The following is a 19,665-nucleotide window of genomic DNA, read 5'->3' as shown; positions in this document are numbered from 1 at the left end:
TGCTCCTTACCAAGCTTCTATGCGCCACTCTTTGACTCTTTTCCTTTGTTTTACTTTTTATTTTAATTACATAACTCAGGACTTCATCTTTATATAAGACCCAAATATTGCAAAAGCATACTCCAACCCATTCCTTCCTTTTCTTGCTACTTAAATTTATATTCACAGAGATCTTTTTTTTCTAATCGATAATGTAATCGTGAGATACATATTGTTTATACTGATTTAATGTAATCGTGAGATACATATTGTTTATACTGATTTGCCTCTTTCATAGAGAGCTGTTCGGGACAGAGTGTAGGGGCTGGCCTCCTTCCTAATGTGGGTCCCCCACACTAGGGATGCTGCTTAGCCGACCTAGCCGGTCCAGGATTTGCAGCATGAAGTAGCACAGTAGTGACAGCCGTTACTGGAGCAGACAGAAGGGCATCTGTAAGGATGCCTGTAAGTGGTTGCTTTCATGGTCATTTTCCAAATCCATCTTTTGGTGGCTCGGTGCTGCTGCCCACTGGGAAGCTGGTTCCTCGTCCATGACTGGGTCGTTCGAGCTACGAGCAGAGCCTGGGGACTGACCCTGCACACAGCGAGGCCCCGCTCACCAGCCTCGCCAGCCTCGCCTGCCACTGACCATCCTCTTTACCCTTGCGCAGCTGCAGAAGGCCGCTGAACCCTGGATCCTGAAGCACTCAGACCTGGAGAAGCAGGACAATAACTGGAAAGAGGTGAGCGGGGTAGCAGGCCATTCGTGTTCTCTTGGCTGCTGGCTGCACTGCCAAGTCCCTCACTTGGGGATGTGATGGAGAGGAGGCTAACTCTGTCCCACAGGTTGCCCCCTTGCATTCTGGGCTCCTCAGTCCTGGGATCTCTACCCCATCGTTGCAGCCGATGGTTGGGGACTTATGAGGAGCCATCTGTCAGCTCCGCCCTCCCACACCCGGGAGAGAGGCGGCTGTCTCGGTGCTCTTGGCCAGGTGCTTGCTATCTTCTTGGTTTCAGCTGTGCCTTTCTGCAAAGCGAGGCCGCTGAATAGCTGTGTGGTCTTGAGCGAGTCACTCTCTCCCTCTCTGGGCTCCGGTTGCCTCCGCGGTAAAATGAGAATCACATTCTCTGCTTTAGCCCACCCTCTCTTTGGAGACCAGTTAGGTCACTTTGGTAAAATTTGCTCCTAAGCCTCAGAGGCCTTGTCCACATAGCAGCGTTCTCAGTGACCAAACAGTGGCCGTAACAGCTCTTTGCTCAGGACAGCCCGAGGAAGTGGTGTGTTAGGAGATGTGGTTGCAAGCCACAAACACTAACTGTGAGGAACTTAGGCAGGAGCGGATTTAATTGGGGCTCAAGAGGGCTGGTGATGCAGGTTCAGAAAAACGGGTGCAAGTCCCAGGGGACCTGCTCTGGAACCAGGGGGAGACCAGCCCTGAGCAGGAACCTTGAGGTCACTGCTGTCACCGCCATCTGAACCGTGGCCGCCGTCTGCTTTGCTGCTGCCGCCACATTCAGAATAACTTCTAAAAAGACTCTTTCCTTGGGGTTCTCTCTCGGAGCTCTGATTGGCCAAGCCTGGATCACATACCCACGGAAGGAGTGTTAGACCCACTATAGCCAGAAACTGACCAACAGGCATTCCAGATCAGTGCTGACCTCACTCCTGCTCTGTAAGAGGAGACTCAGGCGTGGGATCCCGGGTCAGCTCTTGCGCTGACCTCCTGTCCCCTTCCCTCGGTACGCTGGTGGCCAGAACTCACCCTTCCTGCCTCTCTTTCTTGACAGACACGGAATGAGAAGATTCTCGACAAGGAGGCGGTTTCTGAAGCTGACCTTGGGGGCACCGCCTTAAAAAGGTGCTAGCATCCCCTCCCCCTGCCCTGCCCGGCAGCCCCTCCCCTGCCTCGCCCTTCAGGCACCTCTCCCTGCTCCACCCCTTTGCCTGTCCTCTTTCCCTCGCCCCATGTGCCCACCATGGCACCTCAGCAGAGCTGGGAGAACCCTGGGATATGGTTTCTATGGAGCCAAAGCCCCTCAGGAGCCGGGAAGCTTGGGACAGTGAGAACTGCAGCCTGTGATTTTTCTTGTTTGTTTGATTGTGGACATGCATGAAAACCCGGGGCTCCGTATATCCTTGCTTTGAAAGAAACTGTTCAGCTCCTCTTGGGGTTCCTTCTCCCTGCATCTGGAGTTAGGGAAATGCAGGCTGGGTTTCCGTTCCTGGGACTACTGAGCAGCTTACTCTGGGCCCGGCCCTGCGCTATGGCCAGGGAGACCCCGGGGCTGTCAGGGCCATGTCTCCACTGTTAGGAAACCCATGAATAGAATGAGGGCGACAGAAGCCCATCAGAACCATGAGAGCAACCTCAGGCCAGGAGGGCCAGGGTAGGAGGGTGGGCTCTGGAGTCAGAGGGCGGGGTTTGAACTCCCAGTCTGCCATTTCCAGGAGTGTGACCTTGGCTGATACTTGATATCTCTCTCTAGTGGGGATAATAGGAGCTGTCTACTAGAGTTACTAGAGGGCCGAATGATCTGGCTCTGAGATGTACTTACGTCCGCCTGGCACTTTTGGTCATCAGGCAACATGTGCCAGGTCTGTGCCAGAGATTTAGTGACACCTTATTTGGGTTCCCCCAAAAGCAAACACAGGATTCGAGAACTTGTCTCAAAGATCTTGAGACAAGGATCTGAGTGCAAATGGTTTATTTGGGAAGGGATTTGGGAAACACTGGAAGTGACCCAAGGAAGGGAAGGCAGCCAGTAAAGGGGGATGTCGTCATTCTGTGGACAGCCGAAGCTCAGTTTCGCTGAGGAACTCTGGGAGCCAGAGTGGAACGTGCCACGCAGAGTTCTCCCACTCAAGGATCAAGGAGGCTGGGTATTGAGCCACCAGATCCGCCCATTGTTTGTTGAGGTCTGTGTCTAGGGGCCAAACTCTGTGATATTTGTCGCTTCCTCTGCGTGGAGGCCAAGTGTGCTCTTGCAGTCACAAGAAAGCTTAGGCGGAGAATAGCAGGTGTGCAGAGTGTGCTGTGTTGGGTACGTAGGTTCAGAGGTGCCGAGGCGGCGTGGGGGAGGGCACCAACAGCATCTTCCACGAGAGGCGAGCAGGACGGGCGTGGTCCCAGCTCTTGTGCAGTGTGTGGGCCAGGGAGGAAGACCAGAGCGCCTGCCCCCTCTCTGTTTTCTCCCACTAACACTGCTCTTCCCTCCTCCGCTCCTCCCAGGACCAAATCTGTTTCCTCCATGTCTGAGTTTGAAAGTTTGCTTGACTGTTCCCCCTACCTTGCCGGGGACGCGGCCCGCGGTAAGAAGCTGCCCAACAACCCTGCCTTTGCCTTTGTGGGCACCCAGCCGGTGGACCCGGAGAAGGATGCCCAGGAGCAGCCAGGGCTCTCGCCGCGGGACTGCAACCGCCTGGGCACCCTGGGCTGCCAGGAGCCGGCGGGGAGGCAGATGCAGCGCAGCTACACGGCCCCCGACAAGACGGGCATCCGTGTGTACTACAGCCCCCCGGTGGCCCGGCGCCTGGGCGTCCCCGTGGTCCACGACAGGGAGGGCAAGATCATCATCGAGCCCGGCTTCCTCTTCACCACGGCCAAGCCCAAAGAGTCGGCTGAGGCCAACGGGCTGGCCGAGAGCTCCTACAGCCGGTGGCTCTGCAACTTCTCACGGCAGCGCTTGGACGCAGGCTCGGGGGGCAGCCCGTCGGCGCCAGGGCCTGGCTTCCCAGCGGCCCTGCACGACTTTGAGATGTCTGGCAACATGAGCGACGACATGAAGGAGATCACCAACTGCGTGCGCCAGGCCATGCGCTCGGGCTCACTGGAGAGGAAAGTGAAGAGCACGTCCAGCCAGACGGTGGGCCTGACCAGCGTGGGCACGCAGACCATCCGCACCGTCAGCGTGGGCCTGCAGACCGACCCCCCCCGCAGCAGTCTCCACAGCAAGAGCTGGTCACCCCGCAGCTCCTCGCTCGTGTCCGTGCGCAGCAAGCAGATCTCCTCCTCCCTGGACAAGGTGCACTCGCGCATTGAGCGGCCGTGCTGCTCCCCCAAGTATGGCTCGCCGAAGCTCCAGAGGCGGTCAGTGTCCAAGCTGGACAGCGCCAAGGACCGCAGCCTCTGGAACCTGCACCAGGGCAAGCAGAACGGCTCGGCCTGGGCCCGCTCCACCACCACACGGGATAGCCCCGTGTTGAGGAACATCAACGATGGGCTGTCCAGCCTCTTCAGTGTGGTGGAGCACTCGGGGAGCACAGAGTCTGTCTGGAAACTGGGCATGTCCGAGGCCCGGGCCAAGCCCGAGCCTCCAAAGTATGGCATCGTGCAGGAGTTCTTCCGTAATGTGTGTGGCCGGGCGCCAAGCCCCACCTCTGCGGCAGGGGAGGAGAGCACCAAGAAGCCGGAGCCCCTCTCCCCTGCCAGCTACCATCAGCCAGAGGGCATGGCCAGGATCCTGAACAAGAAGGTAGCCAAGTCAGGCGGCAGCGAGGAGGCCAGACTCTCGGTGCTCCCCCAGGTGGGGAAGGATGGTATCCCCCGGGAGGGAGATGGAGCCACAGCCCTTCCCAACGAGGTAGGTGGGTGGGGTCTACTCTTCTTCTTGGGGTAGGGGAGGTTGACTTATAAGGTCCAAACTCTCTTGGCTTTCAAACTCAGGAATATGGTTGTGTGTTTCAAAAAGTCCTTTTGCTGGTCTGGAATAGGGGTTTGGGGGGGCGACTGGCTGGCTCAGTCGGTAGAGCATGTGACTCTTGGTCTCGAGGTCATGAGTGCAAGCCCCATGTTGGGCATAGAGCCCACTTAAAAGTAGATAGATAGATAGATAGATAGATAGATAGATAGATAGATAGATACAATGGGGGTTAGAAGACCCCAGACCTGGAACAACAGCCTGATGGACACAGGGTCTGAATACCAAGAGGCGAGTGAGTGAGGCTTAACCAGCTGCTTTGCCACCACACACCAGAGATTGCTAGCATCCCCTCCAGGGAAGAGGTGTCCTCACTGCTCTCCTGCATTGGTGTGCTGGAGTCGATGAGAGCTAATCGTGTGCATCTCTATGTTCAGTAAAACACCTTGGCACCTTGAGAGTGGCCACAGTGGGAGGATTTACACCATGAAAATTGACAAATGCTCCAAATCAGGGCTTCTCCCCTCATTCCTGGAAAACTAGTTATTAAACATTTTCCAGCACACCCCTGCCCCCCTCCCAAAACTCTGCGCCTAAGCGCTTCCATTTTCTCCGAGAATCTTTTGCTGTACACCCCACTCCTGATATCAATCAGTTTCAGATTTGGTTAAGGATTATTTGCATGTTAGTGAAAGAATGCATGTAAGTTAGTTTTCCAGAAAGGGAAATGGTGGAGTATCTTATGGATCCCAAATGCAAGGACCTGAAGGTCTCAGACTTCTCTGTCTCCCTATCGTTTCCCTTGAGCTTTGTTTTCTCTGATGTCTGCTTTCTTCCTCTCTCTCTGCTGCACTTGCGTGAATGGTCCCAGCTCTGCTTTTATAATATCTTCTAATTCAAGTACCTAAGAGAGACTGACTCAGATCCCTCTGTCCCAATTCCACATTCCTAGAAGAAAGAAGAAACTGTGATTGGTCTACCTTGAGTCCAGTGTACCCCCCATGGTCTGATCAGCTGTGGTCAGGGGTGGTATCATGTGGCCTGTGGTGCACTCAGTAAAGGTCATAGGTGGGGGTGCAGAGAGGTGGCGTGGGCTAGGACTGACCCATTTGTATGTATTGTATGTTTAGTTGGTTTCTAGATTTTCTCTATCAGACATAATGATGTGGTGGACATCTTGGTGCAAAAATATTTGTCCACATTTTGGATTATTTCCTTAGGTTTAAGTTGCAGAAATGGGATTATAGGCTAACAGAATATAAAAATTTTAAAGGTATTTGATAAATATTGCCAAATTGTTTTTTCTTAAAGCTTAAAAGAAATTTTTTTATTAGCTTCAGAGGTAGAATTTAGTGATTCATCAGTTGTTACAACACCCAGTGCTCATTACATCAAGTGCCCTCCTTAATGCCCATCACCTGATTACCCCATCTCCCACCCACCTCCCCTCCAGCAACCCTCAGTTTGTTTCCTGGAGTTCAGCGTCCCTTATGGTTTGCCTCCCTCTTGATTTTCATCTCTACACACATATGTACACAGACACACACACACACAGCCCGTTGGTTCTGTTTCTCTAGATAACCCTAATACAGTGGGTGTATTTAGTCTATGAGAATTCAGCAAGATGTATTTTTATGATACGTTCAGTATGTACATTAAACTGGAAGTTTTTTTAAGTATAGACAGCTGGTTGAGAGTATAGAGAAATAAAACATTAACCACAGGGGCGCCTGGGTGGTTTAGTCAGTTAAGCATCTGCCTTCGGTTCAGGTTGTGATCCTGGGGTCCTGGGATCGAGCCCCATGTTAGACATCCTGATAAGTGGGGAGCCTGCTCCTCCCTCTCCCTTTGCCCTCCCTCCGCCCCCCCGCTCATGCTCTCTTTCATATGCACTGTCTCTCTCAAATAAATAAATATCTTAAAAACAAAACAAAAACAACACTAACCACATACTACTAGAGGCTGTAGAAATTGGGCAAACTCTTTTGAAAGACAGTTTGATGGGGCACCTGCCTGGCTCAGTCAGTGGAGCATGGGACTCTTGATCTCAGGGTTGTGAGTTTGAGTCCTGTGGCTATACTAAAAAAAAATTTTTTTAACCAATAGGCTATATGTATGTGTGTGTGTGTGTCTGTATACATGTGTTTTTATAGAGAGAAACAGATTTATTATAAGGGATTGGCTTCCACAATTACAGAGGCTGACATGTCCTAAGATCTACAGGGTAAGGTAGCAAGCTGGAGACCCAGGAGAGCTGCTCCAGTCTGCTCCAGTCTGAGCTCAAAAACCTGAGAACCAGGAGAGCCAGTGATGTCATTCCAGGACAGCATATGTAGCTAATGTAGTTCCAGTCCTAAGGCCATCAGGCAGGAAGAAGTCTTTCTTATTCAGGGAGAGTCAGCCTTTTGGTCTATTCAGGCCTTCAACTGATTAGATGAGGCCCACCCACATTGGAGAGGGCAATCTGCTTTACTGATTTAAATGTTAATCTCATACAAAAGCAACCTCACAGAAACTCTCAGAATAATGTGTGACCAGATATCTGGGTACCCTGTGGTTCAGTCAAGTTGACATCATACCCATAGAACCATGTACATAAAGAGACAAATATACAAGCTGGCTGTATTTTGAATGTTGATTTTATTTTATTTATTTTATTTATTTATTTTTAAAGATTTTATTTATTTATTTGATAGGGAGAGACATAGTGAGAGAGGGAACACAAGCAGGGGGAGTGGGAGAGGGAGAAGCAGGCTTCCCGCTGAGCAGGGAGCCCGATGTGGGCCTCAATCCCAGGACCCTAGGATCACGACCTGAGCTGAAGGCAGATGCTTAACGGCTGAGCCACGCAGGTGCCCCTGAATGTTGATTTTAAAGTTGATCCAAATTTTTTTCAGTATGTAAAATGTGCATGTTACCCATTGACCCAGTAGTTCTTCTAGGAATGTAGCCTATGGAAATATTCACAGAGGTGGGAGAACATTGTATCAATAAATGTATGGCATTATTAATAAAAATTACTAACATTTACTGAATACTTAATAGGCACTATGCCAAGTGCTTTGCATATCATTTTTTATTTGAACCTCACAATTTTGAGAAAGGTATCATGTCCTTCATCTTAGAAGGAAATCAAGGTTCAGAGAGGTTAAGTAACTTACCCAAGGTCACACAGCTGGTAAGTGGCAGGGCTGGGATTTCAACCAAGCAATCTAGTTCTATAGCAGCACTTTTAACCATTATTGCTGGTGTGTTGATAATAGTAAAAAATGAGAAACTACCTAAAATGCACATAAAACATGAATTGGATAAATAAATTAAGGTATTTCCATTCAGTAGAGTAGTATATAGCCACTAAAAAGAAGGAAATCTAGGTATACATAGTGACAGAAAAGTGTGTGTTTTGCAGTTATGAAATAGGCAGTAGGAGATGATGTCATTTTGATAAATGTATGCTTGTGTAATGTTGAGAATTTATCTTTGATGGACAATGTCCACTTTCTTCTCTGTATATTCCAGAATTCATTACATTCTGGAATGTTATTTATGAATATTTATTATTGTTCTAAGAGGAGAAAGACAATTTTAAAAAATTGGTCCAGAGAGGGGCCATAGCCCCTGGGACCTGGTCCCCAGGCACGGCTGAGTCCCAATTCCTTGCTCGGCCAACCACACAGCCCCTGGGTGGTCAGTGCCTCTTGGCTCCTCCTGACTTCCGCCTCCCTTCTCCCAGGATGCTGTCTGTGACTGTAGCACCCAGTCTCTCACCTCCTGCTTCGCCCGGCCGTCCCGCTCTGCCCTCCGCCACTCTCCTTCCAAATGCCGGCTGCACCCTTCAGAGTCCGGCTGGGGTGGGGAGGAGAGGGCAGCTCCCCCCAGCGAGTGACAGAGCAGCCGGGCTCCCCACCTCAACCAGCCCAGTCCCTGCATTGCCGAAGGGAACCCGTGAGGAGGAGCCGAGGCAAGGGGCCCATGCCCCCAGCATTGTCTTGCCCTGGATGGACAGCAGCTACACCACTGCCAGAGAACAGCTTTCCCATCCAGGTAAAGCGGGGTCTCCTGCTGACTGCTGGGTGGTGATTCTGGACTTCCCAGGGGAAGGCAGTCAGTGGGAGAAAGACCACACCTAGGCGTTGGAGGTGGCTCCAGAGGGATCCCTTGGGAGCCAGTCCATTCGGAGAGCCTCGCCTGATTCTGCCCACAGTCACTTCTCAGAAGAGCCAAGGAAAGGATACACTTCTGGCGGTGCTCCTCAGGGAAAAGCGCTCACAGATGTTCCCTGCCAACCATGTCCTCCTTCATGGGGAGGAAACACCGATGACAAGAACGTGGGGTTCCTGGTGGAGCTGAGCTGGGCATCATCCCCATCCCTTCCTTCCCTCCACCACGTCCTCCTCCCAGCCCCACTGCTCTGGATCACTGTGGCCCTAGGGGGTATGATAGGGCAGTAGCCAGGGCCAGGTTATCGGCCTGGAATCCTGGGGCGCTGGATCTCCCTGCCCATAGCCTGGATGCAGCAAGGACTGGAGAATGAGGTGGAAACGTGTGGGGCTCAGGGTTGGGTAGCCACTGGAACTGCCTCCCTCGTCAAGGTGACTTGGGGGGGCACCAACCTTCCCAGGACAGAAATAGGTAGAGTCAGTTTCAAGACCTGGTGCACAGATAAATGCCTAAATGCCCACTGCCTTGATCGCTGGGGTCTCTTTTCCCAACACCCTGGAGGGGCGCCACATCTCCACTGTGTTTACATCCTGTGGCTGGTGGAGGGCAAAGCTATTCCCAATGAGAGACTCCCAGTTGGCCACGCCAGGCCAAGGAGCACTCCCAGACGCCAGTGTCCCCAGGACACGGCAGTGGACGGGGGCCTGGAAACACATTTCTTGCCTCAGTTGTTTATTTGAATTTTTCTTACTATAAATATTTAAGGTGGTTTTACTTTATTTTAATAATTTAATTTACCCCAAAGTCCCTAAGGTAATTTATTGGAGGTCGAGACATGTATTTTTGCCACTGGGACAAAGTGAGGCTTCTAACACAATGGGCAGGCATGGGGTTCCCCCATGCAGACGAGGCAGCTCGGCCGCTGAGCTCGGGTCTCCTGGTCAAGTTTAGACTGCTTCCCCAGCTGACAAGCACGGCAGCTTGCTCCCCAATTCTGCTGACCATCTGGCCTCAGAGCACTGCTTTTCACTCACTGGTACTTGGCCAGCCCCCAGCAGTCAGTCTGCAAACCCTGGCTGACAGGGTGGGGGGCTGGGCCGACATCCCCACTTCCCAAACATTCTCCATCTGCCCTCTCATTTTGCTCCTCCCTCTGAAACCTTTTTTTTTTAATGAGTCAAACACAGATTACTAAGGTTCTATCAAGAGCGTGGAGATCTCTCCAAGTTCCCCAAGTGAGAACTCACGGGAAAACAGGACTGAACTTCGAGAATGTTGTTTATTGCAGCTTTGCACATGGACCTGAGAGTGTCTGCCAGCCTGCCTCAGCTCTCACCACCTGCCAGCCTTCTCACCAGCCTCTTTCCTTAGCCTTATGGCCTCTCCTGGCCCCTCTTCCAGCCCCAGCCCCGCTGCCCGCGCTTCCCCACATCCCACGTGAGCTGCCTGAGCCATCGGATGTACTGCAGTGTGGCGGGAAAGGCCTCAGATGGCCTCTCCCTTGGTGCCAGTGAACCCGTATTGGTTGCACACACGCCCGCCACACGCAGATGCGTGAACCCCCTGCCATTGGCTGGGGGCTCAGAGTGGAAATACCAGAATGAAGCAGCTTGTCTGCGGAATGCAGGAAGACCAAAAGCCAGCAGCTTTGTGAGTTTGCCCCCAGGACTCAGGAGACACGTCTGCAATCCCACCTGCTCCCAGTCCTGCCCTTTCAGGGTCACCTGGACAAGTTACCCAAAGTCCTTCATCTCCATTCCCTACGGGCACAATGCGAGGGTCATGGCAGTCTGACCAGGTCCTTGCTCATGCCATAGTGACTTGTGTGGGCAGAGCAGGCCGGCCACGGGAGCCATGGGCCAGTCCCCCCCCCTGGGATGCTACTGCTCCCACTCAAAAGGTCAGGGGCCCCTCCAAGGTTATCTCCAGGTGAGGGGACTCACACCAGGCCACATGCCACCAGAGGCCTTCTGCCACCTCCCTAAGCTATGGAGGGCTATGGAAGCTCCCCAAGCTTCATTCCCAGCCTTGGGGAGAAATCCTCATGAGACCCGAAACCCGAGGCCTGCGGACCACTCAGCTTTACCATCGTCCTCGTCCAACACTGTCCTTGCAGTCTTCTTGTCTCGGCGCCTGGCCACCCGGTCCCCAGCTGCTGTCAGAGGCTCCAGATCTTGGTTTTCAGTAAAGTCCTTGAGGGTCTACTTCCTGCATTCCACTGTGCAAGGCCACTCACCACTGTTCCTGCAGAAGCCTCTGGACGTGGGGCTCAATGGGGTTGAAAATGTTATGTGTAAATATTGGTTTGGTTTGATTTTTAGCATTTTAATTAGTAACTGGTTGTGTTTTGTTTTTTGGGGTGGGGGGGTTGGTTTGTAAAAACTCTCTACTCTTTTGGAATGTAATTTCTAAGTTTGTTTCTTCAAATGCCTTTTAAGTCTTGGTAACATTCCCAAAGCAGAAAACTGCCTGACCCACAGGGGATTCCCCTGGAGCACTGGGGTCCCAGGAAGGAACACTGCCCTTCTTCCCTTTCTCCCCTTCCTGCTTCTCCTCCATCACTGGACTCCCAGCACCTTCCTCCTCTTCCTTCTCCCCGACCTCCTCTATCCTTCTTCCTTTTCTACCATCTTCACTGTCTCCCACCAAAGTTCCAAGGAACCCTGGGGTCCTAATCCCCTACAGATCACTGGACTTGGATCTATCGTGTTGGCACCAGTTGGTGGGGGGGAAGTGGGGGGCCAGGTGCCCTGGTTGACCCTGAACTGGACAACCTCAACGTTTCTTATGTCCGACCTCTTGCCAGAGCCAAACTTGACCCTCCTGGGGGCAATGATGTCTGTATATGAAATGAAAATCAGACCACTTTGGCACATCAGTCGCTCCTAGATCTTGTGTGCACAAGGCATCTGTATCCAATTCCTGTCCCCCTCTTTCCCTCCCAGGTCGTTCCCCACCAAAGGCTGACCAAATTAAAAATACCTCCAAGAGGTCTTGCTTTCTATGAACTCAAAATGGACCCCACCTCTTGGTCTTCCCAGGGACACTCCTCTCCCAGCTGCTTCCCCAGCTGACAAAGTCAAGGACCCAAAGACTTCACCCTCCCACATGCTGTCACGTGGTCCCATCATACCCACCCCTATGCACCTTTCATGGTTTCATCACCCAGCCTGTTCTCCTCTTGCCCACCCAGCTTCCAGGCTCTTCCTCCCTCTTCCTTCCCATCCAGCATGTCCCCCAACTTCCAACCTTACCAGCCCCCCCAAGCTCCCACTACCTCTTCACTCATACTAATGGTCATCCCCTGCACACCCCACCTAGAGTACTCTGCTATCTAGAAATTGCTCCCCTATCCCACATCCGCTTCAGACCTCTCAGGGACCGCTCTGGGAGGAAGCCTTGGCAGGACAAGGGTTAGTGCAGATCAGGAAACTGAGGTGCAGGGCTCATCCCAGAGTCACCTAACTGGGAAGTCATCAAACCTAGACTAGGACCTGGGTCCATTGGATGCCCCAGCCCAACTCTGTCCTGCTTGCTGTGTAAACCCATTGTCCCACTGGGGGCTTTTTTTTTGTGGGTACAGGACACCCAGAATATGCCACTACCTAACCCAGACTTGAAACCATGCAACCATCACCACTAACCATTTCTAGAACTTTTTAATCACCCAGGCTGAAACTCTGTACCGACTGAACAATAAATCACCCCCTCCCCAAGTCCCTGGTAACCTCTACTCTACTTTCTGTCTCTATGAATTTGCCTCACCTAGGTAGCTCATATAAATGGAATTACCCAATATCTGGACTTTTGTGTCAAACCTCCTCACCTTTTTAGATGAAAAATTGGGCCCAGAGAAGAGAGTGGCTCACCCAAGTAAACCCACAGTAAACTAAAGGCACAGTCAAGATCAGAATGCTGGTTTCCTGACTCCTAGCAGATTCTGCATCCCCAGTGGTGAATGAGACCCCACTCTGCCATTCTGTGCTCTTGGTCGGGCCCCTTCCTCTCTCTGGGCTCAGTCTATTGGCTCCCCTCCTCCCACCCATCCTCTCTGTTACCATCTTCCTCCAAAGCTTCCCCTCCTCCTGCCTCCTTTTCTCGGCCGGTTCCCACCAACATACCAAGTCGCCCTGACCCGTACGTAGTCAGGTTTTTCTCTTCTGGGTCCCAAGCTTACTTTAGCACCCATCTCTCAGCCCTCCCAGAACAGCCTCTCCAGCTCTGCTCCCTGCCATGGACTTCCCTGCTACCTCAGCAACCCCTCCCTGCCCCCTCGGGCTCCCACTCCCGTCCTGTCCTGGAAGTACCTGCGTCTTTGGTTGCCCGACTCCGACGTTTGCTGTCATATCTGGTGGTGTTTCCTGGGTTCTGTTTTATTTATTTTGCATTTTCTCACACTAAAGGAGGCACCTTTCCAACACCTCAGAGAGCATCAGCCTTGCCAGCCCTTCTCACTCGGCTTGGCCCCAGTGACCTCCTAGCCCAGCAGGACATCTCCTGGTCCACTGTTGAACCACATTATCTTCTCTGTCCCCAACCTCCAGACCCCATCAGTGTCAACTATTGTTGGGGGGGGGGGGCTTGAATCCCTCCTTCTGGGCTCCTGTACCCCACCCAGTCCTGCCTAGCCTTGTTTGTAAAGAAGATGCAGCCTGGCTTGTGTTCTTCTTTCCCTAGGTCATTCATCCATTGGTCTGTCCATTTGACACCCCACTATCCTCTCTGCTCTCCCCTGGGCCTCACTGCCTCCAGAACAGCTTGTCCTGGCTTTACCCCTTATCCCTCTCAACAGTGTTTGAAGTTTGCGAAGTCCACAGACCCAAAAACCAAAGGGGACATGGTGCTGGGCCTGCATTCCCCAAACCAGGGCTCCTCCCCACTACCTGCTACTCTTCCCTCACCCTCCTTGGACCCTCGTTTATCCAGTCAGCCCCGTTTCCCTCCCTTCCTGCCCTTTACCAGCCCACGGGACCTCAGGCCCTAAAGGAAGGAGCTCTGGTTTCCTCGAAGCATCCTTGAAGGGTCGAGGTAGTCAGGGCCTGGATGCGTTGTCACACTCCATTCGGATACCAACTCAAACTGCTCCTGGGAAGAAGAACCTCAGCTGGGAATCTGGAGACCCTGCCCAAGTCTGGGAAGATCTCTGTTTGGCTGGTTCTGTGAGCCTCCCCATTCTGTGATTTTATGATGAGCACCAGGATTACCCCTAGGGCCCCAGAACACCCCTTGTGTTTTGGGATCCTACATCACCATCCTCTCTCCACTGGACCCTGGTATCCTGGCTCCTCTCTCTACTCTGCCTCTGATCTCTGTGCCTTAGTTTACTTCTCCGCACAGGGGGCTCACCACAAGACTGTTTCCAGCAGCTTCCCGGGTATTTTGGTGCCTCTAAGGTTGGGCCTTGCCAGCTGTGGCCCAGCTCCCTGTCACTGCCTCAGGACACCGAGTTGCTGAGGATGAGGTGCCTGGAGGTTCTCAAAGCATCTGGAGCATCACCTGGGAACTTGACAGAAATGCAGAGTGCTGGCCCTACCCAAGACCTGCAGAATTAGAAACTCTGGTGTGGGGCCCAACAAGCTGGGGTTTAACAAGCCCTCCAGGTGATTCTCATATAACAGGACTTGGCCAGCTGCTGACCCACGTAGCAATCCGTGCAGCTGGTGAGGGACTGAGGCTGGCCCAGACCAGAAACAACTGGAAAATCCCAGCCTCATCTGGATGCCTGAGAGATTGGGAACGCTCCCTGCCAAAAAAAACCAACTATGTCCTTTTCCTGGAAGCTGGAGGGCAGGGAAAAGGCTACAGTTTTCCTTTCCCTGCCTCTGGCTTGGTTCCAGTTCTGCTCTCAAAAGGCCGTGTAGGATCGTGCTAGCCCGGCAGCAGGTGGGAGTCCTGGGGGAGAGGGGGCGGGCAGGAGATAAAGACCCTGACGATGTATCCCTTGGAAACCTCACCACAGGCTCATGACCTCTCTTCAAGTAGTAAGAAAACTAACTCCTCAAGGAAAGACTCCTAAGTCCCTAGCTCCTCCTCCTCTTCCTCCCCCCACCTCCAGGGAGACCCAGTAGACAGTGTCAAAAACCAGCTCCAACCCCCAGCAGCTGAGGAAGAGAGCCAGAAACTGTCCTCTCATCTTGGCCCCCCTCCCCAACCCCTGCCAATACTGTGAAGCGCCCCCCTTCCTGCCCAGCCTGGTTTCTTGGTAAGGGTCCTGCAGTCCTGGGCCCTAGGGGACTCCCAAGGAAAGGCCCTCGGGAGGGAAGGGACCAAGGCCATCCTTGGGCCAAACTGTCTGCCTCTCCTGTCCACTGTTCTCGCTTCCCCACTTCCGTCTTCAAAAGGCTCCTTCCCAATATGGATTGGGTGCTAGGACAACTGGCCCACTCCTCCAGCTCTCCCTGCCCGTGTCTTATTTCAGACATGAGAATAACTGTACAGTGTAAACTTACAAAAGGTTTTTAATGGTTGTAGATTGGAAATAAAGTATGTCATATGAACAGTTTCCATGGATTTGGCCTCCTCTCTGATTTCTCTTGCAGGGTGGGTGGGGTCCCCATCAGATTTGAAACCTGACTTTACCCACCCCACCCTCCACACACACACAGCCCAGTTGCTTGGGAAGGAGGGAGCCCTGGGAATGCCACAGTCAGCTGGCTAGTTTGGGGTCACTTGGGAGAGGCCACTGGTGGTTCCGGATACCGAGTCCTTACACCTCAGAGTCAGTGTGATATGACCACTGAGAAACCTGCAGTGTTCAAAAATGTTATTTTCTACAAAAAAAAACTTTTACAAATGTATCATGGGGGAAAAGGACACTTTAGACATGGGTCAGTTATTTATCACAGTATAATTAATTGGCCCAAAACATTTATTAGATCACAGGTGCTGTGAATCAGGAATTTGGGAGCTAGGTAGTTTTGTTTTTTTTTTTTAAAGATTTTATTTATTTGAGAGAGAGAGAAGGAGAGCACGAGAGGGAAGAGGGCAGAGGGAGAAGAAGGGGAGCTAGGTAGTTCTGACTGAGCTAGGTGTCTCAAGGAGGTTGCAGTCAAACATCAGTCAGGCTGCAGTCATGTGAAGGCTTGGCTTGGGCTAGAAGATCCATTTGCAAGGTGGCTCACTCATATGCCTGGCAAGTCAGTGTTGGCAGGAGGAGCCTCAGTTCCTCTCCACATAGACCATAGTGCTGCTTGAGTATCCTCACAACAAGGCAGCTGGCTTGCCCTAGAGCAAGTCATCTATAAGAAAGCAGGGTAGAAGTCACAACGTCTTTTATGACTAAACTTTGAAAATCACACAGTCACTTCTGCAGTATCTTACTGGTTATACAGATCAGCTCTACTCAGTGTGGAAGAGGAACACACAGGGCATGAACACCAGGAAGCAGAGATTATTGGGGACCATTTTGGAAGCTATCATATGAAAAATCTACATCTCTCTCTCCCTCCCTCTCTTTTTTTATTTGGGGGTGAGGTGTGTGTGTGTGGGGGGGGCTAACAAGAACTAAGTTTGTGCTAGGCATTGAGAATGCAATAGATAGGTCTGGAAGACAAGAAAGCAAATGTCAATGGCAGGGGGGAACCCAGGGTGTTCAGGGAGCCAGGAGGAACTGGAAGACTTCACAGGACATCTGAACTGGCACCTGAGGTTGAGATGTTGAATAAATGAAGGGGATAGTGGTATATTACAGGCAGGAGACTGACAGGAGGTGGCTCCAGGGTGAGGGAGTGCACGTACCAAAGCCTAGTAGAAAGAGAGCAGAGCAGAAATGGGGAGCCCACAGGATGTCACTGGAGTGAGGAGTGATGAAAAAGCCTGGGTCAGATCATGCAGTGCCTTATGAGGGAAGGAATGTCCACGTCCTGTAGACCATAGGAAGCCATGGGAGAACTGAAAGCAGAGGAAGGACAGAGGATGTATTGGGTCTGGAATCCATGAAGCAATATTCTCACTGTGCCTCAGGATGACCAGCCCTGGCTGGGAATATTGTGTTCTGTTCTTGGGACATTGACAAACAAGGAGTTGAAAGAGGGGGGCAGGCATAGAAGGAACTGGGTACCACTGAGCCCCAGAAAGTGATATTCTGGGAACCAAGCAAATCTCTGCTTTCAGGTGGCTATTAGAGCCAGCCGGCTGCAACTACAGAGTGGAAAATTTCAGGAAGGCAGATTTCTACCTCCCATCTGAAAACCTTTCCAAGGACCGCAGCTGCTATGGAAGGATGACCAGTCACATTCCAGCAGCTGCTCTCTGACGCGTCTTTCAGACTTTCTGGACTGCTAATAATTCAACATTTGGTTTCAGATCTGAAAGAAAGGACCACATAAGCAAGGGGACATTTCCATGGCATCATGCTAGGTGCTGAAGAAGCAGCCTGCTGTGGAGTAGACACGGCTGGGCTTCTGGGAACACAGTTTTCAGTCTGGAGCCTCAGAGAAGAGTCTGAGATGAATTCTCAGCTGAGGCTTAAAATTGGGAGAATTTTGCAGGAAAAAGCTGGAATGGGCTTCCCTGGCCAAGGGAACGGCGTGAGCAAAGGAGCAGAGGGAAGAAGCAACAGGGGTGGGGAGAGGAGCTGCAAGCAGTTTGGGGAGGGGGTGGCCTGCAATAAGGCTGCACAGGAGAGTTCTTAAACTTTGCCAATATTGAAGGGGTCACAGAAGGAGAGAAAGTGCTAGAGCAGGAGTGGGACAGAATAAAACAAAGGGAGTACAGAGCTCCATTCTGCCCGGGGAAAGACACGGCCCATGTTTTTGCAGCTAATATAAACGTGGGGTGGGGACCATGGCCTAACGACGCGGCAGGGCATCATATGCCCCGTGATCCACTATATTCCTTTGGCAAGTACCTCTCTGGGACTCTGCCTCCCCATCTTCAATGGGCTCTGAATGCGTCCAGCGCAAAGGACAAGATGAGGTGGAATCCGTAGGAGGGGACTCCGCGGGCGTCGCATAGCTGGGGAAATAGTTTACGTGGCCGGGCCGGGACCAGCAAGGGCTTGGACGAGGGGGGCTGGGGCAGGCGGAAGGCAAGAGGTTGAACACAAGTTTACGCATGCGCCTCGAAGGAGGCCGGCGTTCTGCGCATGCGTGAACGGATCCGGCAGGCTGCCAACTGCGCAGGCGGCCTTAGTTGGCGGGTTTTTCAGAAGCGGCGGCAACTTTAGTGTCGCAGATAGCTGACGGCGCCCCAGGCCCGTAAGGAGCGGCCGCAGTGGCGCGGGACGTCGAAGCGCGACTCTTGGCCGCGGAGAGTGATTTGCTGGCTTGTATCTCCGAGACGGAGGCTGTGGGCTGGACTGGCGTCGTCCGGAGGTCAGGAACTCGCAGATCTCTCCGTGGACGCCGTTCGGCTCATCTCCGCACCAGCCTCCTTGGCGTCGGACCTCTCCGCCCAGCCCAGACCGGTCGCTGCCCCCCAGACAGAGGGGACTGGGGGAACTGGAGCGCTGCGGCCTCGTCCTGGTGAGAGGAATCCCAAGGGCGGGCCGCGTCTCTCGCTCGGGGCCTGTGCAGAACGGTGTTTGAGGGCTGGGGGTGGGTCACAGGCCTGGGTTCGAATTCCACCTCTGCATCCGCACCCCCGGGCTGTCCCCAGTGGGCGGGGCTTTTGGCCCTCTGAACCCTATCTGCGGGGAGGAGTTAATGCTAGTATTTACAGAGCTGTGGAAAGGATTCAGTGGGATGAGATAATGATGCAAATAAAACGCCTGCGTACATACATACACAGATCGTGGCATATAAGCACTTAACAAGCAGCTTAACAAATGGTATTTGTTGCTGTTATTATCCAGGCTTGAATCTGTGATACAGCCCTACTGTGGGGATCTAGATCCTTGACCTACCGGGTACACCCTTGTTCTGTTACCTTTCCCACGCTGTCCCTCCCTATATATTCATTTTTCTTTATTTAGAGTCCCTCCCCCTCATACAGATTTTTGCTGGGAGGGAGGGGTAAGCGTGGAATTTGCAGAGACGCCTCAGTCATGTCCTTCCTTGCCTTCTTCCAGTCAGTTGTCTGTGACAGCCACTAGGGATACAAATACGGTCTGGCTGGGGAGACAGACCCGTAAACAGACTGTACAGTGCTAGGAAGACTAAGGGGTGGAGCAACCAACTTTGCCTAGAGAAGTGGTTTGAAAGCTTGGCATTTGAGCTAGGTTGGGAAGGCTGAGTAAGTCTTACAGGCAGTGTGTATGTAGAGATTCAAAAGTGATGCAGGGAATGGGGGTTGCAGGAGAGAGCAGGGATGGGTGAGTTAGGACTAGTTAATGAAAGGTGTTGAATATACTGGAAGAATCTCTGCTGCTGTCTAAAGAATGGATTGGAGAGGAGCAGTACTGGATGTTGGAAAACTAGTGGAGAGGCTGCAAGATTATGCTGGGGAGGGGGAGGCAGATGGTGGAAGTTCTGAGACCCATATACTAAACTAAGAACTGGAAGTGTAGAAAAGCTTTCCAGAGACTTTTGGAGGTAGGATGGACAGGACTTTGGATGTGGAGATTAAACATAAGAAGTAAAGGATGATGTGATTTTTCTAGTTTGGAAGACCATGTAGATCATAATGCCATCTAGGATATGAGGGACTAGTTAAATGGGAAATAAAGGAAGGTACGTGTTAAGTGAGACATGAGTATTTTTAACGATGAGTTCTGTAGAAATTCAGTACAGGAGGTAATGATAGTCTGATAGTCTCTGGAGGAGGTGGATGAGGTGGGACTGGGCTGGGCCTTTCAGGTAGGTAGAATTTCATGGGGCAGAGATGAACAGGTCAGAAAGGCTGGACAACACAAGGTCTCTTCTGGGGTAGTAAAGCCCCAGCGAGACTGAGGCTGAAATGTGAAGAACAGATCACCTTGTTTTCCTATTTTCAGGGTTTTCATCCAGG

At 52.1% G+C, this 19,665-nt stretch overlaps 1 protein-coding gene across 1 annotated transcript in view; it reads left to right on the top strand.

Annotated features, from left to right (window-relative positions):
- SOGA1 (suppressor of glucose, autophagy associated 1) overlaps positions 1–9,140 on the top strand; it is a 60,429-nt gene extending 51,289 nt beyond the window's left edge. The window contains exons 12-15 of the mRNA XM_021689117.1: positions 651–722; positions 1,768–1,838; positions 3,210–4,560; positions 8,351–9,140. Of these exons, the coding sequence (XP_021544792.1) occupies positions 651–722; positions 1,768–1,838; positions 3,210–4,560; positions 8,351–8,503 (1,647 nt within the window). The 3' untranslated portion in view covers positions 8,504–9,140. The remainder of the gene's footprint in view (positions 1–650; positions 723–1,767; positions 1,839–3,209; positions 4,561–8,350) is intronic.
- Positions 9,141–19,665: the final 10,525 nt, after the last annotated feature.

The sequence above is a fragment of the Neomonachus schauinslandi genome, chromosome 10 (assembly GCF_002201575.2).
Source record: "Neomonachus schauinslandi chromosome 10, ASM220157v2, whole genome shotgun sequence".
Taxonomy (NCBI): Eukaryota; Metazoa; Chordata; class Mammalia; order Carnivora; family Phocidae; genus Neomonachus; species Neomonachus schauinslandi.
Note: the sequence above shows the minus strand (reverse complement) of the source record. Positions and strands in the feature narration are given on the sequence as shown.